The sequence below is a fragment of the Strongylocentrotus purpuratus genome, unplaced genomic scaffold, assembly GCF_000002235.5.
Source record: "Strongylocentrotus purpuratus isolate Spur 01 unplaced genomic scaffold, Spur_5.0 spur5_scaffold_2, whole genome shotgun sequence".
Lineage (NCBI taxonomy): Eukaryota > Metazoa > Echinodermata > Echinoidea > Camarodonta > Strongylocentrotidae > Strongylocentrotus > Strongylocentrotus purpuratus.
The window spans coordinates 38,860,479-38,887,919 of record NW_022145605.1 but is presented as its reverse complement, the minus strand read 5'-3'; the positions used below and the strand labels follow the sequence as shown (position 1 = coordinate 38,887,919).

Sequence of the window (27,441 nt, the reverse complement as noted above, 5' to 3'; positions counted from 1 at the left end):
CCCCCCCCCCCCCCGCTTATTCAGCGGCTGGCTGGCTGAGTCGTTGCGAAATTTTCAGCCCGATTTATAAATGTTAAACCAGCAGGGCACTGGATTGTAAGCATCCAGATCCAGGTCACAAGTTCAGCAACCTGTAAAGAGTATCGAATGACTATTCAAATAATAAGCCTCGTTATCGTGTACAATATCATAATAGGCTTTAGTGACTCATTCAGGCATTTTAATTCAATACATCGCCAACAGTAGTCACACTGCCTTCTTCAGTTGAATCCTGATTGTACGTTGAGAGGTATTTTATAGGCATATCCAAACAGGGGTAAAATCTGCGATTGAAGATGAAATTTGATGATGTACTCGTTATTCTCGGGGAGTTCGGCCCCTATCAGAGAAGAATGTACGCATTGGTGTGTCTTATGGTGATTCCATCAGCTTGGACCAGCCTGATTCAAGTTTTTGCCATGGGAAACTCGGACCACTGGTGCCAGGTAAAGCATTTCAGCTCTTCTATCTTTTAGTTGTCCAATGCAGTGGCGTATCTTCGAAGGAGCCCCTTCCCTATTTACGCATCTTTCTCCATTGATACAATGAAAATTATGCATTTACTCAGAAAATTTTAAGAATATAATCCCTATGATAAAGTATTTTGCAGAGAAAGTTTAATCGATTACTGATTTAATAATTACACTCATCAGTGGATGATATGAGTATAGAATGTCCTGAGGAACTTGCAACTTCATAATTCAACCAATTCAGATCAGTCATTGAAAGTGAAGTGGCGAAGTTCACCACTACTTCTCTTTCAACAACATAATTATGTGAACTCGACCCTGTTCCAACTTCACTTATGAAGACATTTCTTGCTGAATTATTACCTTTTATGACACAGATGATTAATGATTCATTCATGACTGGTACTTTCCCAGAAAGCTTTAGTGCAAAATATTCGACCTAGATTGAGAAGTTCAGCCACCAATGTTGAAGATTAACAACAGTTATCGTCCCAATGCAAATCTGAGGTTATTTGATAAACTTTAGAATTACTTACAGCATTTCAGTTACTGCAGCATTTGAGTACTTTCAATTGTGTACAAAGTCAAAATCTGGCTACTGCTCGTTTCATAGTAAAACTGCTCCTTTGCGAGTAACGAAAAATAAAATATCCTTTTATCTCTTGATAAAGAAGTGGAAGTCATCTTTGTGCTGCCAGATTGGTCATGCGCGTTCGACACCATTAAGTATCAAATCTTGTTAACAACAGTTAACAACTATATTATTCTCTCTTTGTAAATTTGATGATTTTGTTTGTACTTTTCGTAAGTCAAGAATGAAAGATGGACAGGTTAAGTTAGGGTTTTTGTTGAATACTATAAGATGTTAGTTTGAATATGTTACATTATCAAGAAGTAATTAAGGAAAAATCAATTTTTCACATACTTCAATAATTACAAAAATTGGTAAGGGTGTGAATATTTTAATTGTTAACTGTATGTGGATAGAGTCATACTTATCTTTGCATACTCACACTGTAGATTGCGTATACAAAAGGTGTACCCAAGTTTGGTAGCTCCTAATCAAAAACTTATAACACATGTGACTGTGAATCAAATTTCATGATAAAGGGTAACTGATACACTGTGTATTAATGATACCATTTTCATATATGTGCTGCCATGGATGAATGAGCAGCAGGATTTAGAAATCGTGTTTAAGGGAGGTTTGTACACTAGGTGCGATCTTTATTTCTACACAGCAGATCACACAATATGGTGTGGGAATTCGCCGAAGATGATATTTGCCTTGCAGCGTGCGTGACCGGAATTTGGCTAGCCTTTTGTTATACTAGTATTCTATAGCAGTATACACTATGACCATGACTGACAAAGAAAGCGGACACAATATACAGTTCCTCAGGTAGACAAAGGAACATCCCTTCAATGCTATTATGTAAAAATGTGTAGAACAGGTGTCACATGCATATTCACCTTTTTACATAATAGCAGTGAAGGGATGTTCCTTTGTCTACCTGAGGAACTGTATATTTTGTCCGCTTTCTTTGTCTGTCATGTTCATAGTGATACTAGTAATGATAATGAGTTATCTAGTTATCTACCTTGAATAGTCCTTTTATATTATATTATGCCCTTTTAAATTTACTATGTCCCATTTGCAGGCCCATAAAAATCGTGAGAAAATATTTAGCGCTGAATCAACACCACCCCCCCCCTTTGCACCAGGGGGAGAGGGCCTATCGTTTTTTAATTAAAAAAAGGTTACATTGACCTGTTTGGGGACCAGGGGAGGGCCCCCTATAGATCCTTCACTGGATGTAGTCGCCGCAGATGCGGCTAGTCACGATTTTCGTGTACAAGAATATTATCAATTTCTGATTTTCTTCTTAATGCTTTTTCCCTTAGGGCACTACTCAAAATAAAATGTGGATAGCATATTTATCTATGGATCCTCTAAAGTAAAAAGACCTTGCAGAGTCATACACACTATAAATATAACTGACAAAGAAAGCAGACAAAATATACAGTTCCTCAGGTACACAAAGGAACATCCCTTCACTGCTATCATGTAAAAATGTGTAGAACAGGTGTCACATGCATATTCACCTTTTTACATAATAGCAGTGAAGGGATGTTCCTTTGTCTACCTGAGGAACTGTATATTTTGTCCGCTTTCTTTGTCTGTCATATTCATAGTGACATTTTTGAAAATTGATATTTTAGTCATTTTGTGTGTTTAGAACAAAATGGGAAAGTTGCCCGACTCTAGATCATAGAAACATTACTGATTAAGCCACTTTGAAGAGCCAATACCTATAGTAATCATAATTTCTATTTAAAAAAAAACACAACTTTTAAAAGAAATTGTCCAATTTTATTCAAACTGTAGCGCATTTTAAGAAATGTAAAACAGTTAGTTTTTTTGTATACCCGGTATATGAAAATAAAAAACAAATGAGTTTACATGCAGATATTGATTTAACAAATCTTGCCCAAAAAAAGTGGAATTAGGCTCAACTAATAATACTTTTGATAATTTCTAGTTCCCATAAACAACTTAACCTTCGTATTAGTAATACACTTATTAGTTATACGTGGATATTTTGTACATCAAATGGTATGTAGATCTAAATATGTCTAAATATCGTCTTAAAGTCTTGACTGTCCAATCAAAATAACTCTTCCTCTATGTATTCATGTATCATTATTATTCTTTGCATTGTATGATTGTTCATATACTGTAATCATTGCTTATAAATTCAATTTATTTCAATTCAATTTAATTCGAGTGTTTCTATGTGTGCATTGTTAAAGGCTGTCTGTTACACTACTGACGGTCAAGTTAACTTTAGAAAATCAAGGTTTTTCATTGAGGTGAATATTGAATTGAATTAAAATTTATTGTCCCTTTCAGTAAATTCTCTTTTAATAATAATAATAATAATAATAGTAATAATAATAATAATAATAATAATAGTGGGGTCTTGTATAGCGCTCATGTCGGTCAGATTTGAAGAAAAACATAATACAATAATAAAAAATGTACATCGTCATAAACATAATAACATTCTGAAAATAATATTTACATTGGAAACGGAACGATATATACGTTGATTGCAGTAAACGCATGAACTGTTTCTATATATGTCACCATTTAAAGTGAAAAATCGAACATTAAGCTTACTGTGTGTTTATTTGAAAATGTAGGTAAGTTTAGTATTGTGAGCCCTAACAAAAATCAAATTAACACAAATACACGTAATAAGTTGAGACCAGTTTTTACGTTTGAGTTCCAGACTTCCGGGCTTGTGCGTTAAAGAGGTGAATGGCGTTGGGGACAAAAGATTGCCTGAAACAGGTTTTCTGTGTGCGCGGGTGCGCACAGACATATACCTGAACGGTTAAATTTAAAGCTCTCGTTTTGGTGGGTGGGGTCCTCCATAATCTGTCTCAGGCGCGTACGCAGGGGGGGGGGGGGGGGGGTGTTTTGGGTTTTTTGTGTATGTTTTGTGTATGTTTTTTGTGAACCCCCCCCCCCAATTATGACAATGGCTGATCTAAAAAAGGTGACCTTACCTCCCCCCCCCCCCCAACCGAACATAGTGTCAAATTTTCAAATTTCGAGACCAAAAACAAAAGAAAAAAAGTGTCATCTTACCCCTGAGCGACTTTTCAGCTGGCTGAGTCGTTGCGTTTTTTTTTTTGGACTACCAAAAAAAAAAAAAAATCCGCTTACCCCGGCTCCGTGTAAAAATGTCAGAGGAAAAAATGTCAGAGGTAAAAATGTCAGAGGTAAAATGTCAGAGGTATAAATGTTAGAGGTATACAATAAAAACAAAAGCATGTGACAAGCTTGTTATAATTACACCCGGGTTATATATTTAATTAGGCTTATCGAAAAAGAACAGCGAGGGATATTCTGCAGTCGTTATTTCACCGCTGCTTTATTTTCCACTTTCCCAGTTTAAATTTATTTACCTTTCGGCCCAAAATTGTGACTTTTTGCCCGATTATTGCCGAAGGAAGACGGGGGGGGGGGGAGGGTATTCTTCTTCTGGGGCACGGTGACCCGGCTGCTCTCCCCTTCCTCTTATATATATGCTTTGCTTTATATATCCTTCCGAACAGTGGTCAATGCCTAGGCAGAGCAGGCAGACTAATGGGACATGGTTTCTACTCCGAGTTTCGCGCCTTGCAAGCAGTCATCAGGCAACTGATAGCATTCTTAAAAGTACATGATTATCCTACAACCTTGGTACAAATACCTCTAAAAGACTAAAGACTTAACTAATAAAAATACAATTGGAATTACTCATGAGTATTCTTATTGCATTGTATTCAGGTATTGTAGTCTTATTTTTCATTTCATTTCATTTATTTTCATATTTCTCATAAACATACATTTATTTCAAATGAAGTACAAAATTGTTTTTATTTTAATAACAAATAATAATAACAAAGATAAGTGGTCAATATGAATTTGTGATTTAACTAAGAGAAATATGATGGGACCTACATGAAAGCAAGCTTGTAAGGCTGTAGGCCCCAGTAAAGTAATTGTGGTAATAAATGGAGGACGGATATACATGTATTGTATAGCTCTTATTTTGAGCGTATTTGTACCAAGGTTGTAGAGGAATCATGTACTTTGATGAATGCTATCAGTAATTTGTCTGATGATCGCTTGCAAGGCATGAAACTCGGAGTAGCAACCATGCATGTCCCATTATTCTGCCTAGTTCAATATTTATTTACCGGTATATTATGCTTTTGTATAAGCAAATGGTACTGGTACACTGAGCAAACTTCCGGGGGGAAAGATTTCTAAAATCGAGAAGTTTGGCCATGTTTTATAGGCTGAGTTGTCGCTCCATGGTGTAATCATTAAATAAAAAGAAAAGTCAGTACAGCCCACAAAATAGGATCAGATATCTATGAACCTCCCCCCCCCCCCCCCCCCACTTCTCCTTCACTTTTGAAGATTGTTGGACATTTCAACTGCGTGGCAATGACTACTATTATATGTAATTTCCAATAAATGCATATTTCCGACAATTCCACTTTCTTGTGGGCTTGGTATTTTGATACTCTGAAAGTAGGGTCCATGCTGAAACAAAGCAGAAAGCCATGTTATCAGTGCTAACCGCACCATCACATTCCCGAAGTGCGCACGTTGCAATAAAATATTGTCGATTACTATTGCGGTATAAAATAGTCTGGGAAAAATCAATAAGCAGCTTTGTTACTCCGATACAAAGCAGAAAGCCGCCCACGTTACATCAATTAAAGAGAAGGTTGAGTTCTGGGGAAAAGTGAACAATAATGTGAGCGTTTGTTATCATTCTTATTATGCAAGTGTGGAAGAACATCAAAGAAAAAAGTTATTCCTTGAAAATCTATTTCAAATGACTTCATATCCCAGATATGACAAGTAAAAGCTTTAAAATGAGGCCCGATTTGTATGCCATATGTTTGTGTAGTCCCATATCAATATCTTTCTGTGTACAGTGCTTGTTACTTTACCAAGACTGAGCCAAAGATTTTATCATTTTGATGACTCCAAAACCTTGCACTACACACCAATACTTACATGTTTATGCTAGATGATCAACCTTTTCTGATTGCTTCCACACCGTTTCTTTCACAATGCAACTTCGCAAGACCAGAACTCAACTTTATCTTTAAATGCCAACCGCACCATCACATTTTAGAGAAGTGCGCGCTTTGCAGAGGTTCGGTTTAAATGACATCGTTATTTATAATTGTCGGAGAGTTTAAAATGGGGATGAGCTTCTAAATCGAGACAGTCTTTTACTTTTTGGAGCGGGTTTTTAGTTTTCGGAGCGACTTTTTACTTTTCGGAGCGACTTCTTGATTTTCTTATTCTTACTCCACTTCCTTTGCCGCCATTAGGTGCTAAAAGCTTTAGCAGAGTTCGGGGCGCCCAGCCCTTATATGTAACTTTTCGTGATTCCTCGGGATTATGTAACTATTTTGTACTAAATGCACTACTCACTTTAACACTTGACTTTTGTCGAGAATTTTCATTTCTTCGTTTGGACTTTGTTGCAGGCTGCCACCGGCCAAACCGGTCCGTTTCACAAACATTAACACATCAACCAAATCAAAATATCAAAAAAATGTTAGACATTCATTATATGCAAGCCTGATCACAACAAAATAAATTTCAAAATCTATTTTCCACATTGTATTATCCTCAGGACATGTACGAAACACTTTGCTAATTTTTTTGCTTGTACCTCTGACATTTTTACGACTGACATTTTTTCCTCTGACATTTTTACGACTGACATTTTTACCTCTGACATTTTTACCTCTGACATTTTTACCTCTGACATTTTTACCTCTGACATTTTTTTCCTCTGACAATTTTACCTCTGACATTTTTACCTCTGACATTTTTACCTCTGACATTTTTTCCTCTGACATTTTTACCTCTGACATTTTTACCTGGCACCGCTATTCTACTCTCCAAACTCAGTCATTACGGAATTCGGGGTCAGCCACTCTTATGGTTTAAAGATTATTTAACAAACAGAAGACAATATGTTACATTTAATAGTTATGATTCTGATCCTCTTTTAATTCAATGCGGTGTTCCTCAAGGCTCCATCTTAGGTCCACTGTTATTTCTTCTTTACGTAAATGATATTATCAATACATCCCCCTTCTTTCTTTTATCTTATTTGCCGATGATACAAATATCTTTTATTCCCATAAAGACCTTAATTCGTTAAACAATACTTTGAATTATGAAATTAACAAAGTATCAGATTGGTTTAAATCCAATAAACTTTCACTTAATACAAAAAAGACTCATTTCATGTATTTTAAACATCATTCTCATAATACAGAAACACCTATATATATCAAAATCGATGGTATGCTACTAGAGAAGAAAACTAATTCCAAGTTTTTGGGTGTTCTTATAGATGAAACCTTGACTTGGAATGATCATTTACACCAAGTTACAATGTGCATTTCCAAAAGTATTGGAATAATCTCCAAGTTAAAGTTTCTTCTACCCCATGCAACTTTATTCCTACTATATAAATTGCTAGTTCTCCCGTATATAACATATTGTAATAGTGTATGGGCAAATTGTGGTTCGACAAAAATCAATTCTATTTTCAAACTGCAAAAGAAAGCCGTACGTATTTGTACAGGTTCGCATTTCTTAGCTCACACTGATCCTTTATTCTATAAACTTAAAAAACTAAAAATTTTCGATCTGAACACTACTCAAATAGCAGTTATTATGTTTAAGTACATTAATAATCTGCTTCCACCATCATTTGATAACATGTTTAGGTTTAATAATTCCGTTCATTCATACTCTACTCGCATATCTGGAAACTTCCATCTTACAAACCCCAAATTATCAATAACACACAAATCTGTTAGACATTCTGGCCCAGACATTTGGAATGATTTACCCGACAACATAAAGTCTTGTTCAACCATCTACTCCTTAAAAGCTACACTTAAACTACAAATAATACAATCATATGCTCCCCTCTCTAAATTAGTATAACAAAACCGTGACTTATTTATTCTTTATCATGCAACTGCTCACTGCACCTGCACTTGCACCGCACCCTCTTGATCACTCAGTTTTTCGAAGAGAGTTATGTCGCCAATTCTTTTTACGAGGCCGCCATCCATTTCCAGCCTAACCGCTCACGATGGTGGTCTCCTGCGTTCCGAATTACCTCTCTAATTTATTGAAAATATTTCATATTTCTTATGTTATTGTATGCTTCGTACATGTTTATCGAATGATATAATTGTACATGATTTTTCATTTAATTACTTTTGTAAACATTGTATTCATTGTATTTGTTATTGTTCGAAATTTTGTACTTTGACTTTGAATTTGTATATTTTTGAACGCAGAAATAAAATCAATCAAACAAAATCAAACAAAGACAACCTCCATTTGGCTTGTCCATCATATTTTGAAATATGTGAAAATTACAAAAGCATCCAAAACATATTCACGTTATTTCGAACATTATTCTTATTTGATTTATTTTGTTTATATATGTTATTCATACATATTTATACAGGTACACAAGATCAGAAATAAATCTCTTTTACATTTTGGAGCTGGTATTAACATTTGATATGTATAAGGTATTAAAATAATCATAACGTCGAATTCACAGAAGTCTTTGCTAAAGTCTTTTGCGATAAAATGGCCAACAAAAGGGAAAAGGAAAGAGCTTGAGAGAAAGAGAGAGTGAGAGAGAGAGATAGAGGGGGGGGGGCAGAAGTCAATATAAAAATAATACTAAATACTACCAATTCCTCACTTGATTTACTTGTTCAAAAACAGAAATTAATTATATGTTTGTACACGGCAAATGGGAGAGTTATCAAAGTTCTACGTCACGACCGCCACTGTTCACGATAAGATCAACGCGTTAAATACGTATACTTTCTATAATACTTTTAAATCTCTCTCTTTCTCTTCTTTATTCTAATTATTAGGTGCCAGGGTGGAATGACACAGTGTGCGAGGAGGAGTATGGGGCGCCATGTAATCTCATCACCAAGAAGACGTTTAACATTCCATTTGTGGAAGCGAATGGAAGTAAACCAGAGTTTCAAAAATGCACACGGTTAGTGATCAGGACAGTCTTTATTATAAAAACTTGAGTGGCCATTGTATTTATTTCGCTTTTTAATAACCACAATTAGAGTAATTTTAGCCAGCTGCATCCGTGTTGTGAGGGTGTGCGTGTACGTGTGCGTGTGTGTGTACGTGTGCGTTTGTGTGTGTGTGTGTGTGTGTGTGTGAGGGGGTAGGGAAATGATCCTCCATCTCATACGCAGGATGATCAGCAATTATGAAACTTGGATAGGCACATTGATTTTATACAAAATATACTCTGCCTTTGGGGTTGGAGGTTACACTATGTTTCCTGAGGGTGGGGGGGGGGGGGGGAGGGGTGGAGGCAGCCCCGAAGCAAATGGTTCTATATTACCATCAATAAACATCTATCTATCTAAGTAGGCCTATGTTCTTCCAGTTCGGGGGTTGATTGCGATAGATTTCTTGACATTCATGCATAATCATATAGACCAAACTCTTCACTTTTGACTTTTACAATTTCCATTAACATATCAAATATAAATTGCTATTTAGTTTGTATTCGAAATATTTTTTATTGCACAGGAAAAACATATCTGACTTCTCGGGGCTCTCTGTTGCTATTAATGAAACCACTAGATCCGGGTACGGCTCCTTGATCCAGGACCTAGGTGCTGATGGTACCCCGGATGTAATCCCATGTGATGCTGGTTGGGAGTATGACAGGAGCCAGTACACACGGACTTTCGTCCAAGAGGTAATGCATGGTAGCTACATTTCACACCTGTCCATTCAGTTCAACTGTTAATACTTCTATATCAATGGGAAGATGATAACAAGACCGTTACCTAACTTTTAGCTCTTTAATAGATGTGATAACATAGCGGGGCGGGATGGATACCCAAGAACAAGAAAAGTCCTGGGTATGATCATATTGGGAACGAACTTATTAAGCAAGTTATTGTTGGTATCCTTCAACCACTAGTTCATATTTTTAATTTGTCTATGTCAAGCGGAGTTGTATCGATAAACATGAAGATCGCAAAAGTTGTACCAATTTTTAAAAAAGGTGACTCTCAATTACTGACAAATTATCGTCCAATTTCTATGTTAACCTGTTTTTCAAAAATTCTGGAAAAAATTATTTATGTAAGAACTATAAATTTTTTAAACAAAACATGTGTCTTCAGTAATTATCAGTTTGGTTTTCGGGAGAAGCATACAACAACACATGCAATCTTACACCTTATAGATAAACTTGCTTCTGCCTTAGATAGTCGCTTACACACCATTGGTACATTTTTAGACTTTTCCAAGGCCTTTGATACTGTAGACCATGAAATTCTCTTAAGTAAATTATGTCATTATGGTGTCAGGGGAGTCGCCTTGGATTGGTTTAGAAGTTATCTAACTGATAGAAAGCAATATGTGTCCTTAAATGGAATTGACTTTAGTCCCCAAAAAGTAACATGTGGTGTTCCCCAGGGATCCATTTTGGGACCACTTTTATTCATCTTGTATATTAATGATTTTCAACGCTCATCAAGTGTATTATCATTCATATTTTTTGCTGATGACTCAAGTGTATTTTTTTCTCATAGATGTCCACAAACATTGTTGAAAACTGTTAATGAAGAGTTTCGAAAAGTAATGAAGTGGATTAATGCTAATAAGTTATCCTTGAATCTTCAGAAAACTAATTATATACTGTTCAGTAATTCAGTTAATATTTTGCCAGGCGAAGTGGCATTCAATAATAACCCAATTGAGAGAGTAACTTCAACGAAATTTCTTGGAATATACATAGACGAGAAACTGAATTGGAAAACTCATGTGGACAAATTAAGTAAAGTGGTGTCAAAAAATACTGGTGTTATTTATAAGTTGAGATCATGTATACCTCAAGAGGTATTGTTCATTTTGTACTCTACTCTTATGTTATCATATATTAATTATGGTATGTTGGCATGGGGCAAATCATCCAAAACTCAAATCCACAGGCTTTTTGTTGTGCAGAAGCGGGTTATTAGAATAATTTGTAAAGCAAATTATCGTGCACATACAAATCTACTTTATTATGAAAACAGTATTCTAAAACTAGAAGATCTCTATTCAATGCAACTTGGAATGCTCATGTTTAGCATTCACTCTGGAGACCTCCCTCCTGCCCTTGCTCAAATCTTTAGAAGAAATAACCAAATTCACAGCTATAATACTAGACAGGCTTCTGCTCTCCATTTACCATATGCAAGGACAACCTTCACTTTGAATACACTAATGTCCACTGGCCCCAGGTTCTGGAATTCACTTGATACTACTATAACAAATGCTTCAAGTATCTCAGTTTTTAAACGTAGACTTAAGTCATATTTTCTTGACAAGTATGTCGATGACACATGAATGTGTTATCAAGCTTTATTGTTAGTGTACTGTAGCATATTTAACTCTACTCTTGATCTTTTTTTCGTTAATTCTTGACTTTGACATATAACCCCCTTTATCCCTTTTCTTTTTTCTTCTTCTTTCTCATCTGTACATACTACATATACCATATATTCCTACTTGACCTCTGCACTCAGAGAGCAATAACTAATTGATGTCTCGACTTGGTGTCGGCTTGGGTTTGTCCATATTAGATCATATTAGATGCAACGTTGGGTAGTTGTTCTCTGAGAGTATTTTGTAAATAGTTTTATATGTTCCATATTTGTTGTTGTATTCATAAATAAGTTATCTTTGTCACATCATATGAGGGGGCCTTAACTTAACAAGCTGTGCTTCAACCAAGGTCTCCTCGTCTTCCTTTGTTCTACATTGTACTGTTATGATTATACTCTATTATATTTTGTCACATGTGTTTTCTGGAAGACAAATAAACTTGATACTTGATACTTGATACTTGATTTGGGCGGCAAATCTTCCCCTAAATGTCCAACTATATAATCTTATATAATGTTATGATATAATTTTGTAATGTTTTAGTAGCCAAAATTACTTTAGCCTCAACTGTTGTGATAAATGCAAACTTTTAAAAAGATGATTGAGGAGACAGTGTTTTAATTTCATCCTTGGTTTAGATGGATTTGGTGTGTGCTGACGCGAAGTACATCCAGTTTCCTCAGTCGTTCTACTATGGAGGTTACTTGGTAGGAAGTATGGTGTTTGGTATCCTTGGAGACAGGTAAGAAGGCCATCATATAACGACGGATGCAGACCGGGAGAGGGGGAGAGGGGGTGGTACTCAGATTTGATTTGGACGGGGATGGGCGGCTGAAGCGTCTAAACCCAAACCAATTTTTTAAAGGTCATTTTGGCAGAAAATGGTACCCTTTATTTGGGGACTGTGGATGAAATGACTTCAATTATTTTTGCGGGAATTTGCATCTTCCCTCAGTAGAATGTGCTAGTGCTTGTAGAGACTTTAGTCTAAAATCCACTACTCCAACTATCCAACATTTCTTATAGGATATACTTGACATGGTTATACAATGTAGGTCAATTGTACCTGTTTTCTCATTTCCGTGACCGGCTGATGCACAGGATTTCCCTATTTCACACGGCTGGGGCATTTGAAATCTCGTCCATTTTTGGTTTTACTTTGGTCGGGTTGTCGCGTTTTATTTATCGTGTATTGCTCTCGTTCGGGGGTTGGGGGGGGGGGGGCGAGCAAAAACAATTTTCAATATAGAAATAATTACCTCTGAAATTAGGCCCTATTCTTTTTTTTTTAAGGTGATGGGGATGCCCTCCCCCTAGCCTCCGGAAACGCTTGTTTGAATCATGAAGACAGGAGAATGGTTTGGATACTAAGACATTCAGTATGAAAGTGAGCTAGTGATTCCTTTAGGAAACTATAAAAACCGATATCGGCTCTGGCGACTACATGTATATGCCCGCTGGCAAATGCTCAGTCTTTGTATTGCATTGTATGAAAATATGTTGATTATATCAATACACATTATGACCAAACGTAATCGCCCACTAATGCGTCATGACTTGTGCGTGTCATTATTGCACGAAAGCTTGACTCTCTTTTAACCTTTGATTTTTTTCAACAATGAAAACTTGTGTTGGAACCTCAAATTTTCCCAAATGTCACTTAAATTGTATCATAATGTGTAAGAGGATGTCATTTAAGACACACTTCTGCAAAGACCCCCCAAATGTGTTTGAAGAAAACCTAAATGTTGTATTCTTTCATCAATAATAACAAACACATTTGTTTTGAAATCCTTGCAAAAATGTATCTTTATTGACATCCTCTTTCACAATTATGATACAATTATTGTAGTGAAATCTGGCCATCAAAAACACTTTTGGGGAGCTTTGAGCTCATTTCTACGGAAGCGTTAAAGTGCCATTCTACTTGACGACATGACGAGATATTTCATCTTGTCAAGTCGACTTAATATCCATATCATGTCGACATGTAAAGATATTTAACCTACCATGTCGACTTATCAACTTTTATTTGTCGACATGGCGAAATAAATTATCTTGCCAAGTCGACTTCACAAAAAATTCATGTGGTCATGGCGACATATATTATCTTACCAAGTCGACTACCCAAAAAGTAATGTCGACATGGCGACATAAATTATCTTGCCAAGTCGACTTCACAACAAAGTTCATCTCGTAATAGCGACATAAATTATCTCACCAAGTCGACTTCCCAAAAAGTATATGTCGTCATGGCGAGATATGTAGTGTGACGACTATTTCATGCAGCGCGCGTATATGGCAAGCCCTTTGTGTAAAAACCAGATGAACTCTGTTTTTCTCAGATAAACTCAGTTTTTCTCAGATAAACTCAGTTTTTCTCAGATAAACTCAATTTATCAGAAAAACTGTGTTTATCAATGATAAACTCAGTTAATCAACAGATAAACAGAGTTTATCAGTTGATAAACTGAGTTTATCAGAAAAACTCAGTTTATCAACTTAGAAACATTGTATTAAGCGCATTATAAATGTAATGTATTATTATTATTATTATTATTTTCTGATAAACTGTGTTTAACTGTTGATAAACTGAGTTTATCTGAGAAAAACAGAGTTTATCTGAGAAAAACAGAGTTTATCTGAGAAAAACAGAGTTTATCTGAGAAAAACAGAGTTTATCTGGTTTTTACACAAAGGGCTTGCCCATATACGCGCGCTGCATGAAATAGTCGTCACACTACATATCTCGCCATGACGACATATACTTTTTGGGAAGTCGACTTGGTGAGATAATTTATGTCGCTATTACGAGATGAACTTTTTTGTGAAGTCGACTTGGCAAGATAATACATGTCGCCATGACGACATGAACTTTTTGTGAAGTCGACTTTGCAAGATAATTTATTTCGCCATGTCGACATTACTTTTTGGGTAGTCGACTTGGTAAGATAATATATGTCGCCATGACGACATGTATTTTTTTAGAAGTCGACTTGGTAAGATAACTTATGTCGCCATGACGACATGAACTTTTTGTGAAGTCGACTTGGCAAGATAATTTATTTCGCCATGTCGACTAATAAAAGTTGATAAGTCGACATGGTAGGTTAAATATCTTTACATGTCGACATGATATGGATATTAAGTCGACTAGACAAGATGAAATATCTCGTCATGTCGTCAAGTAGAATGGCACTTTAACGCTTCCGTACATTTCTTCCTTTCTGAATTTGAATCATGTACATGTACCATGTGTTCTCCTGTGTTATGAGAACGGAAAAAGATCTGCATAGAACTTGACGCACTCATGGTAGACCCGTATAATTTCGCACAAAGAGTCCCTGGTAATGCGGATGTCATTAATACATTCATTTAATGTATTAGAGAGAAGGAAGGAAAGCAAAGAAAGAGAGAAAGAGAAAATAAGGAGGATAGAGAGGGAGAGAGAGAGAGAGAGGGGGTATAGGTATGGGGATGATGATTAAAGAAGAGTGGATGTGCGCGTGTGTGCATTGGGTGTGTGCGTTGTGTGTGTGTGTGTGTGTGTATGTGAACGTTTTTGTGCGTGTGTATGTGAACGTTTTTGTGCGTGTGTGTGTGAACGTTTTTGTGCGTGTGTATGTGAACGTTTTTGTGCGTAGGGTGCCGTGGGTGTTGCATGATAATGATAATGATAGTTATGATGATAATAATATACATCAATAGAGCGCAGACACTATGCAAATCAGTTTCTACTGCGCTTACAGCCCCAAGGTGTGCTTAAATAAACATGAAGTTAAATGAAAAGACGTGATGTTAAGTTTGATAGGAAAGGACAGATTCGTAGTGGTATATTTACGAAAAATATCGAGAGAGAGAGAGAGAGAGGGGGGGGGGGGGGTGTATAGATGGGTGTGCGCGTGAGAATGTGTGTTCTGGACATAACTTTATTTCCGAGGGAGGAATGACTGTGTTGAGAGGCTGTTCACACCGGCAGTGATAGCGCGGTCTTGCGGTGTGAACACGCCCTAGATAGTAAGCAAATATTAATTGACTACGAGGGTAATGGTACAAACTATCATCACCGAGGCGATGATAGTTTGTATCCATTGCCGGAGTAAAGGAGGTTAATATTTGTTTTATATCCAACATCGGCAATAAGGTATATTTAAAGTGAATTTTACATGATTAAAAGAATTGATTCTGCAGACAGTTAGCTTCGGCTAGATTTTACAAAGCACAACACGCATACCTGTAATACAGTCGATGCGCGCTCATTTGACATTAACATTGATATTTCGCGCAACGTACTTTGCTACGCTTATTCACTGGGCAAGTGGGGCAGCAGCAAAAAATTACGGTACAAAAGTCCTATCGCAGGGAGATAGTACTTATCTATCATTGATCATGTGACCTCGTTTAGACCAATCAGATTGCAAGATTCTTAGTATGCGGGATATAATGTTAAATGTATTATTATTATTATTATTAGAGGAAGGGAAAGAAATAGAAGGGGAATCGACAATCCAGTTCTATGAACATAATGGGGATGGTATTGGGAAGAGAAATCTGTGAAAGGAACTGTCGAGGCGTTAAAGTCAAGTATACAGTCACAGAAACACGATTATACGTGAGTGAGCTTAAAGCTAATCTTGAACTCTGATATGGAAATCGTATTTCGAGAGAAAATTGCTTTGATTTATTCTGGATAATCCATATATTCTGCAGTAGATCGGTTGTTTGAACCAGTGAGATGAAGAAAAAAAACGCACAAAAATTACTGAGCATCATCTTCGATAAAAACCACACCTCCTATATTTTGCACACAGTGACCTCGGGCCTGCTTCCATGATTTTCTAATCTTTCTATGCTCATTACTCAGCTACTATTATACCGAAATTGTTTAGCATATGTCATTTATAAATGTGATCTAGAACATTCAGTGTAAGTTTCGTTGGATTCTGTGATAATTTATTTTCTATATTTACCAGAACCAGAAAGTATTTGTGACTATGATCTATTATTAAAAGATTAGGAACCAACAATTCGTCAAAATTGGGTTATTTTGTAAACTGATGAAGATTTAACTCCGAGACAGGGGGGGGGGGGGGGGGTTTGTGGTCAAAATCTCCCGGGTTATGGAAGCCATACTTGTCCCTAGAGGGGTTGTTAATATTGTTCTTTTCAGAAAAGTTGAATTATTACAAAGAAAAGATACTTTATGCGGTGCTTCTTGTGGTACGAACCTTTATTATCTTCTTCAGGTTTAATTTTAATCCAAAGCTGGGTTTAACTTTGGTCTAGTTTTATAAATGTGTGTAGACCAATCGATGATTAAGTTTCCCCTTTGTTTAAACCAGGGAGATCTTATTGACTATGTCGGGTTGTCGAGTCGGGTTAACTTATTTTAATAGTCTATGACCCAATGATCGTTTACTAAAAGCGTAGTAATATTTGTTATAAGTCGGCCTGAGTGAAAACTGAAAAGTGGGTTAAACAAAATGAGTGAATGTTTGAGATAAATAAGAGAATTAGGAACAATTGAATGTAGAGATGAAAATATGAAGATCCTCCCATTAATAAGAGGTGCTGTGTGCACTATTATTTAAGGATTCGATTTCAAAATTATATTAACATGCATGATGAATCCAAAAAGAGTGATTTTTTTCTCTTCTGCATGAAGAAAGTACCAATTCTGAAAAAAGTGACCTGAGAATCATATTGTGGATGCGTTTTCTTCTTCCAGGTTTGGACGGCATCGAATGCTCATCTTCACCACAGTCTTACGTATCATTTCTGGGTATGCCCTAGTATTGGTTCATAATTACTGGCTATTTGCCGTGGTGAGATTCTTTCAAGGCGTCTTCCAAATGGGAACCTACATCCTTACGTTTGTGCTAGGTAAGCTCTGGACAACACATGGTGAAGGGGGGAACCGAACGAGAGATAGAGAGAGAGAGAGAGAGAGAGAGGGAGAGAGATAGAGGGAGAGAGAGAGAGAGAGGGAGAGAGAGAGGGCGAGAGGGAGAGAGAGAGAGAGAGCGAGAGCGAGAGGGAGAGAGAGAGAGAGAGAGGGAGAGAGGGCGAGAGGGAGAGAGAGAGAGAGAGGAGAGAGAGAGAGCGAGAGAGAGAGGGAGAGAGAGAGTGTGTGTGGCTTAAAGGGACAAAACGTAAAAAAGTGAGATAAAAATGATCCATTCTACACCCTCCCCCTAATCAGTGGCTTTGAAAATTTGCATGTAATCCAAAAGACGGTTGCCCCAATTATGCCAGTGCCCCCAATTATGCCAGTGCCCCCTCCAAATACTGATCCAACGCTTTGCCATTGTAAGTGGTATATTATATTGGGACTTTTATGGCATGGTATACTAATTCCAAATTGTTTACTGTTAATGTGTTGTTGTGTGGTCATTACGGTGCTAGTAATAAACACATGTCGAATGATGATATGAACTAATTTTCCTTTTCGTAAAAAAAAAAGGAGAAAATTGAGGATGAATAAGATGCCCTATATATTATATAAGGGCACGACGAGACACATTTCTCAGAGTGGCCCATTAGCGAATGTATCGTCATATCGAGTAAGGATAAATCTCCCAACTGTTTAAAATTTGGAAATATTCATGTGTCTCTATCATGTTCCAAAATCCAAGGAAGGAGGGGGGGGGGGGGAGAGGTCAATTGGCCTCCTGTCCGTTTTGATTCATAATTACTAGGCATTTGTCCTGCTTAGATTATTTCAAGTAATCTATGATCTTGGTATTAATGTCTACATTCATAGTGTGCTTTGAGATAGAGGACTCTTTATATACTTCACATTAAATTTCATTATTTAACTTCATTATTATACATGTTGCGTTTAAACATTTAAGTTTGTGTATTTAATACAGGATGCACTAGTTGTTACATGCTAGAACACTTTTTTGACAGCGGGTTTTCGTTTGATGTTTCGTAATTAGGTATTCTTATCATTTAAATACCTCTTCTTTTCAATAGGTACCGAGTTTGTCGGCATCTCTAAGCGAAATTTTTCCGGCAACTTTATCAATATTCCATACGCAGTGGGATATATGCTGCTAGCTGGAATAGCCTATTGGATTCGAGACTGGAGGATGCTTCAAGTTGCTTTGGTCACACCTTTATTCATCCTTTTCATTTTCTTGATGTACGTTCTGGAACATTTTCAGTCAATCTAAAGTCCTTAAGCGATGCCTTGTATCCACATTGCTTAGCTCCACCCAGGTGTTGTATGGGTATCCGGTAGGATGCAGAAGTTATTGGAGTTTGCTCAGCATTGTGAGCGTCTGTAAAATAGCGCTGGCTGGAATGCTCCTGAAGGAGTGGAGAAGGAGTGGAGAATGTGCAAACATTGCGCGCAAACAGGCATGATTCCGAATACCGGGGTAACATCGTAGAATAATAAAGCACTCATGAACACAGAATATTATTATCATTATTATTATTATCACCATCATCATCTTCATCATCATCATCATCATCATCATCATCAACTATAGTTACGGTCAATGGTGTAACTGCTTATTGTATACACCGATACGGGCGAATTTTCATGGATGTGAGCCCTCTACGTTTATCATTACACGCTGGGGGGCTTCTATCAGCTTGCGCTTTCATCTTGCATGCAACGATCATTGCTTTCTCACAGACAAACCACTTATTATTCCTTGCCGCTTTCGGACATTTCAACTTCATTTTGTCTAAATTTATTTCATTTACGATGGATGAATGGGTAGATGATGTCCGTCATTGGCCTAAATTGGAGTTTCAAGGCATGTTATTGCGATTTAGAGGCGAGTTTTGCGTGCGTTTTCGGCAATCGAAGTTTGGGAGACGCCGTTGTAACGGTGTCCCACATATTCATTATCGTGTATGTTAACATGCAGATGATTTTATTGAATTGAAGAGAGTGAGAGACGGAATGATTTAGAGTTAAAATATAAATAATTCAAGGAATTTTAGCCTTTAAAATGTAGGGCTTAATTGCAGAATACCCTACCATATCGTTAGTCTTCATATATTAGCCGTAGATATAGATTGTGATTTTATTATTTGTGATAACGGTGATACAGCCATTGAAGATTGTATAATGCAAGTGTTTGAATTCATTTGGTGGATGAAAAGTTGAATTTTACGCGGTTTTGTGCGTCATTGCAGCGCTGAATTTGGTGTGTTTGTCGCTAATTTGTGACAAATTTAGATGGCTTTCCTGATGGTATTTCATGCAAAATGTCTGTTATATTGATAAGCACTGATTCTTGTCCTTACCTTTGTCTTGTTTATTGTCTGTCATTTAATAGATGAATTACTTGAATTCTAAGCACATTTCAGTAACACAAAATGTCCAGCCCGTACATAGTCCCACACACGTATTTGTTTGTACCTTGTGCCCTCTCTTACACTGCTAGTCTGCTTTCTAAGACCCTATTAGATATTTTAATCAACAAGTAATGTCTCGTTCTAAAAATACAAAAGAAAAATAATAGTGTTGTGCTTTTTTAATCAACAAGTGATGTCTCGTTCTAAAAATACAAAAGAAAAATAATAGTTTTGTGCTTATAACAGTGGAATGTCTCGTGCTAAAAATACAAAAGAAAAAATTAGCTTTGTGCTTAGACTAGACTAGTATTGGTGGGTGGTCGATGGTCGTTGGTCGTTGGCCTCATTTTTAATATTTGGGAGTCCTTGGTCGATGGTCGTTGGTCGTTGGCTTCTTTTTTAATATTTGGGAGTCCTTGGTCGATGGTCGTTGGTCGTTGGCTCTTTTAAACAAATATGCCTCACTATTTGGTCGATGGTCGTTGGTCTCTTTTTCTAATATTTGTCAGACTGTTGGTCGATGGTCGTTGGACTCTTCCATTCAATAGTATTTGGTCGATGGTCGTTGGTTTCAATTTCTAATATATTTGTCAGACTGTTGGTCGATGGTCGTTGGAATTTGGCTTCTAGACCTAGACTCTAGTTCTAGACTATATTTCTAATATTTGTCAGACTGTTATAGACTAGTTACTTCTAGATCTAATTCTGTAAAACCGTGGTAGGGTATTCTGCAATTGTTCCAAATGTAGGACGGAGTTTGCTCCTCGGAATTTCATACAATAAATGTAGATGCGGGCCTAAGTACGAACGAGCTCTCGCTCATTCAACTTTCCCATTCAGGTGCTATCCAGAAGCCCCCCAGCTGCCCCCCAACTGTAGCGCCACTTACGGCGGCTTGCGTGGAAGGTCGCCCAAAGTGTATTTGTGTATAGGGTCCAGTCATATTGTCTCAATCTATCTTCAATAGTTAAGTGACAAATTCCAGTCTAGTTATTATTATCATTTTCATTTTCAATCACCAGATGTATTCAATGTTTAGTTTGATATTATGTGAAGTACACTATTTTTCATGTTTGAAGATTTTTAAACCGATTAATGTTAATTCAAGTATCATATATATACTTTGCCGTCCTTTGCCATATCTTCTTATTCACTTGTTAGCGTACCTCGCCCACTATCGATGGGCTACATTTCAAATTCGAAAGAAGTTGAAAATTACACTTTCAGTTTCAATTTGCTACGCAGATTCGTCTGGATGAAATTGTTACTCACATAATTTTTTTTTTTTTTTTTTTTTTTTTTTTTTTTTGGGGGGGGGGGGCATTAGTTCCAAGATTTATGGGGTTTAAAGCATGTCTATGATGGCACCCAAGACAAGCACCCCCCCCCCGAAAACAAATGTAGGCCTATATACAAATAAATAAATGAATAAATATTTATTCACAAATATTTAGATCTACAGATTAGTAAAATAGCTTTGTGATGATATTGTATCATTACTGACAGAAAATTAACTACATAAGAATCTTCCGAGATTACAGTCACTCAAGTCGTTCTGTATCAATATTTCCCACCACCCACAACCTTACAACCACGCCCTACCAACCACGCCCTAATAACCAATCCCTCCCTCTTCAGTATCCTCCCAGAGTCACCCCGGTGGTTGATAAGCCAAGGTGAAACAGAGAAGGCGAAGAAGATCATCAAACATGCTGCAAAGGTTAATAAGGTCCAGCTTCCCGAAGATTTCCTCGACGAGCATGATGACGTCAACAAAAACGTGAGCTTTATCAGTAACTTTAAAATTCGGAATACTCCCCAGGGAGCGGAGGGTGTGCATTAGCATGTGTGGGTTAGCAATTAAACGCAATGACCAGGGTATTAATGATTACAATGTACAGCACTAGAAATCTATTTATAAGCGCTATGCAAATGTGACTTTTATATTTCTACCGGCCCTGTAGTTATTCTGTGGCGGAACCCTTTTTTTGATAGTTTGAATGAAATGTAAACTCATATATTATAAAAGTGCAGATAAAGAGGGAAACAATTTTCCAGAGAACAGAGCCATACAGAGAGAGATAGATAGAAAGACAGAGAGAGAGAGAGAGAGAGAGAAGGCGGATATTTATTTAATCTCCTTTCGGCTAACTTGTACTGGTGATACAGTCACGTCTGACACATTGGCTCATAAATACGAGGGAAAAAACTCTTTCAGATTATTTTCCAATCTTTACCATTTTCTTCATTTCATTTTTGTTAAATATTAGTTGAATGGTGATACACAGAAGGATGATACACAGGAGAAAGAACGGCGGCCAAACGTCACTGATATATTCCGTCATAGGAATATGCGCAGGCGCACACTCATCCTCATGTATATATGGTAATATATTCATATTTTGTAAAGGAAATCTAGCTTTGACTCCAAAATATACACAGATCTTTAAAAAATTAAGTGTTCCTTAAAGAAAAGTCACTCCAGAAGTGAAAGAGATACTTCATGAATAACTTTTTTTTAGAAAGAAATAATCATTTTAGTAATGACTTTGTTCAGATACAAGTAAGTACTAATAAAGTTCTAGAAACAAATCTTCTACAATCGCGCCCTGATAGGACCTCAATCAAATCATGAAGCTGGGACAACTATAGACGAAATCGTCAAATAATACCAGTGATGACTTATGAAATGGAGAAAAAAAGACAATTTATAGAAAAATGTTCGAAATGATAACCGTATTAATTTTGTCTCTGTCTAACCAGGTCGGTTTGTGCAGTGGTCTACCATGGGTTTAACCTCAGTACTTCAACCCTAGGCATCAATGTTTACATATCGTTCTTTGTGTCTGCTGCCATCGAGATCCCCGCCTATACCTTAGATATCTTCATCGTTCAGCACCCTTGGTTGGGGAGGAGGAGAAGCATGGTCTTGACGCTGTTACTTGGCGGAGTAGCATGTCTACTTACCATCTTCATAGGTAAGCTTGCTATCATATCAGTGAAATCATATAAAACGCGTTGGCAAAGGCTTTCGAGAAATCAATATTAGGCCATCTTACTAGCCTTGTCCATTACCTTTAAAAAATATGGAAATATATATTGCGATGAAGTAGTAAACATAGTAACCTAGAGATGATTTCTGTAGCGGGATATTGATCTTGAGGTGGTATCTTGAAAGTCTTGTAGATCGGGTCAGATTATCTTCTTGTTATTCTGTTGTGTAGTTCGACACTTGACTAAACCGACAATCCACAATGCCTGTCTCTTGGGCGTTTTTGCCATTTTTCAAAGGATTAGCTAGACGGACGGCCCACGAGAACTACAGTCCACAAAACCGACAATTTTCTATCTTCCATAATTAATTTTTTGTTTTGTCGGTCTCATAATGCTGTCTGACACCATGGACGTATGTCTACCTCGTTGTTAGTAAGAAAAATGCATTATGAATTGTCTTCTTAAAATTCTTAATTGATAAAACAGGAAATTTGAAAAAGCGAAAAAGAAATAAAGGTGGCTTTTTGTCTTATTCTTAATTCTCTGTTTTTCTTCCTTTGTAGCTCCTGGTCCATTTAGAGCTGGAGTCGCCTTCATTGGGAAATTTGGAATCTCAGCTGCATTTGGTCTCATATACCTCTACACAATAGAACTATTCCCGACGTCATTGAGGTATATTGCACCACTATTTATCAATGGTGGATCCAGGGGTCACCGGGGTGCATGGGCAACATACACTTTCCCGATGAATCACTTAGTTATGAGCTACTACATCTAGAAGATTCTCTCATGGTTACATTTTTCAAAATTTAACTCCGTGTTGATAGAATTTATGGGATCTTTTCTGCATACAAACTCAAAGCCACAAGTAAGACGATCGTACAACGTTTCCTAAAAAGGAAAATCCATTGAACGCAATTTCGGTAGTCTTGTGCATCACACTTGAAAATGTGAACTTTAAAGCCCCACTCTCCTACTTGTAGCTACTTGCTCCCTCTATATAGAAAACTTTCCAAACCCGTGCCTGTTGGTCCCACATCATCCTCTTTTTCTTATGTTAGTTGAGACAAGAAGTTACTAGTAACTTCTTGGTTGAGAGCTGAGTTAATGAGATAGCCACCTGTCAGTGACCTCGCTGTGTGGTCTAATCCCTTCTGGCCCAGTAGTAATGACGGTCTTTAAAGCTTATCTGCCGTAGTTTACAGGAGGGATTAGAGCGCCCTGCAAGGTCACTGGACAGGTGGTTATCTCATCAACTCAGCCTTCAGTTAACATAAGAAAAAGAGGATCATGAGGGACCAATGGTCACCGATTAGGCATTGTTTGTTATATAGAGGGCGCAAGTAGCTAAAAGTAGTGCAGTGGGCCTTTAAAGTAACCTATTTTACAATCCGAACATGGTTTCTTTAAGCAATATCCAGTTAATTAAATTTGTTGAAGTCTTTGCAATCGTCAGAGGTTTAATCTTGAAGATTAACGATGTGGTTTTTGTTGTCGTTTTTTCCCCCAAGGACCGCCGGGTTGGGGATCTGCTCTATGACAGGACGCATCGCTAACATCCTAGCCCCCTTGATACTCCTAACAACAGAATACTGGATCCACACTCCACTTGTTATATTTGGCAGCTGTACAATCCTAGCCGGTATCCTGTGTCTCTTCTTACCAGAGACCAGGGGCAAGAAACTACCGGAGACCATTGAAGATGGCGAGAACTTTGGAAAGTAAGCGTTAACAGTAGAGCTTATACCCATTGACTATCGGATCTGAGATGGTCCTAAACATTAAGCCTACGGGGCATGAGAACTCAGTAGACAACGGGTTAACATGATGGCTCAGTGGTACGGTATAGAAAGAGTGGTGGAGTAAAAGTGATTTGGTAGGCCAATGGTAGACCAACACTCTACCTAGCCCTTACCCTAAAGCAAACCACATCTAAAAACCCAAATTGTAGCCGTAGCAATAATAATTTTTATTGAACAATCTTTGACCAAAATATAGATGATTCACTATACTAGATCAACGCTCCATCTCAGATCGACAGCTTAGGAGATTGACATTGCTTTATTTTGCCATTATGTCGGCTCATGAAATACAGGGGCTGATCTAGGGGGTTAGGGGATCCAACAAAAAAAGGAAAACATTTTTTTTTAATGTCGGGGGCAAAAATGATTTTTGTTGTTGTAGTGCTTGGTACCCCCCCCCCCCCACCCCCGAAATATTGGTCGGCACCTTTTTAAAATGTCGGCCCCCCCCCCCTCTTGGAAAATCCTGGATCCGCCACTGGGTCAATCTCCCCCCCCCCCCCCCTTAGCAAAAAGCTAGAACCGCCCCTGAAATATCGGTCTCGTAGACCTTTTCAAAATGTCGATCTTATGGGTCGTCGCGGTTTCCTAGCCTGTCGGTCTATTGAGAGGAACCAATTTTCAATTCATCATATTGTGGGCTTCTTTATTAAATCAATATTTTTTGTTTTGACTCCCCCCCCCCCCCCCCGTTTTTCAGGTTACCAGCAGAAACTGAAACATTCTTGTCCTACCCAATGAACGGATTTGACAGCTTGGATGTCGCGAATGGCTCGAAGGGTGACAAACTTGGAGTTTAATTCGCATAGTCGCTTTGCAGTCTGACGGCCTTTTAGTTTTACCCGAAAAAAAAAAATATACAGCCGACTGAGCTCTATTTTATGTGATAATTGAAACACCCTATCGTTCAATTACATTTCATTTATTTGAACTGGGATGGTATGCGTCGCTAAAAGGGGGTGAGAGGGGGGAGGGGGAGGTAGTGTTGAGAAGGATGTGTGAAGAATTAATTGTACGAAGATGGGTAATCAGGGTGTGGTACCCCTGCCCCCTCTAAGGCCATTAAAATGTTTTCTCAGGAAAAATCTGGCGGTTGCTTTAGAGCTTTGCCGTAAATCGCAAAACAAATTGGCGCTTCTTAGCTTTTCGGAGATGTTTTGTGACGTCAGTCGGCATAACCCCCCCCCCCCCCCCCCCCTGTCTTCCAGTAGTTTACAATGCATTTATTTCAAAATCTGGGGACCAATTTTCTTTAAAATGTTCGAATTGCTCGTTGGAATATATTTTGATCCGCACCACCCCCCCCCCACCCCGTTCAAAGTGGGGTAGCGTCGCCCATGTGTAAAAAACGTTATCATTGTTTGTTATCAACATACGGTCAAACCTGACCATTGAGGCTGCTCATGGAGTATTTACAGTGGACACGCACTTTCTCAGTGTCTGGAAACCGAGAAAGTGCATGACCACTGTAAATACTTAGGTAATTTTCTATAGAGGTTCAACCATTTATTTTCGAGGGAGACAAAACGCATGCTCACTAGAGGTGGCCACTTATAGACAGGTTTGACTCATGGGTGTCGATCCCGGGGGGGGGGGGGGGGGATGGGGGGATATATCCCCCCCCCAATATTTCAGGTGGGGGGGGGGATGGCCTGTACAATCATCCCCCCTCCCCCCCCCCCAATAATTCACCATCAAAAAAAAAAAAAAAATGAAGAGAAGAATTAATGATGAGAGCCCGATGAGAGTAGTTAATGGTTATTACTCGCAAGATGACCATCAATATACACATTTTGCTATCTCATTTTCATAATACATACATAATATACGAAGTAAATGAGACAACCGTATATGAGACAAGAATAAATTGAATTCTCGCTCATACGGCTTCATCAGGAATTGATGAATTTATTCAATTTGTTCAATCAACAGCATCATAGAAATGCAGTGCGCCAAATGCAAAGACACAGCGTTAAAAAGCAACGAGCTAAATGTTAAGCGCGAAGCGCAAAAGTAGAAATCTGCAATGCACATCAGACAATCCTGGACAGTGTAAACATAGATGAACTCTGTGACGAATTCGTGATGATTTCGGAGACGAGGAGAAAGCTTCCGCGCTTCGCGCGGGAGCGGGGAAACTGAATTCATACAAGGATTTAGAGTCGAGAATGGTACAACGAATCGTTTTCTTTCTCTAATAATCTAATGAAACGTCAAAGCTTCCGCACTTTGCGCGGGTGGAACTGAATTCAGACAAGGATTAAGAGTCGAGAATGGTACAACGAATCGTTTTCTTTCTATAATAATCTAATGAAACGTCAAAGCTTCCGCGCTTCGCGCGGGTGGAACTGAATTCAGACAAGGATTAAGAGTCGAGAATGGTACAACGAATCGTTTTCTTTCTATAATAATCTAATGAAACGTCAAAGCTTCCGCGCTTCGCGCGGGAGCGGGGAAACAGAATTCAGACAAGGATTTAGAGTTGAGAACGGTACAAGGAATCGTCTTCTTTCTATAATAATTTAATGAAATGTTGAAGCTTCCGCACTTCGCGCGGGAGGGGGGGGGGGGGGGGACTGAATTTAGACCGAAAGATTAAGAGTCGAGAATGGTACAACGAATCGTTTTCTTTTTTTAAATAATCTAATGAAACGTCAAAGCTTCCGGGCTTTGCGCGAGGGCGGGGAAACTGAATTCAGACAAGGATTTAGAGTTGAGAACGGTACAAGGAATCGTCTTCTTTCTCTAATAATTTAATGAA

The 27,441-nt window shown here is 37.8% G+C and overlaps 1 protein-coding gene across 1 annotated transcript; it reads left to right on the top strand.

Moving 5' to 3' along the window:
- Positions 1-234: 234 nt before the first annotated feature.
- On the top strand, positions 235-25,878 carry LOC588031 (organic cation transporter protein). Its single transcript, XM_030992393.1, has 12 exons — positions 235-485; positions 9,024-9,154; positions 9,712-9,883; positions 12,204-12,307; positions 17,294-17,448; positions 18,544-18,712; positions 21,523-21,664; positions 22,155-22,270; positions 22,648-22,862; positions 23,442-23,550; positions 24,390-24,599; positions 25,381-25,878. Exons 1-12 carry the CDS (start codon positions 336-338, stop codon positions 25,478-25,480), a joined length of 1,773 nt encoding a protein of 590 aa, XP_030848253.1. The 5' UTR covers positions 235-335; the 3' UTR covers positions 25,481-25,878.
- Positions 25,879-27,441: the final 1,563 nt, after the last annotated feature.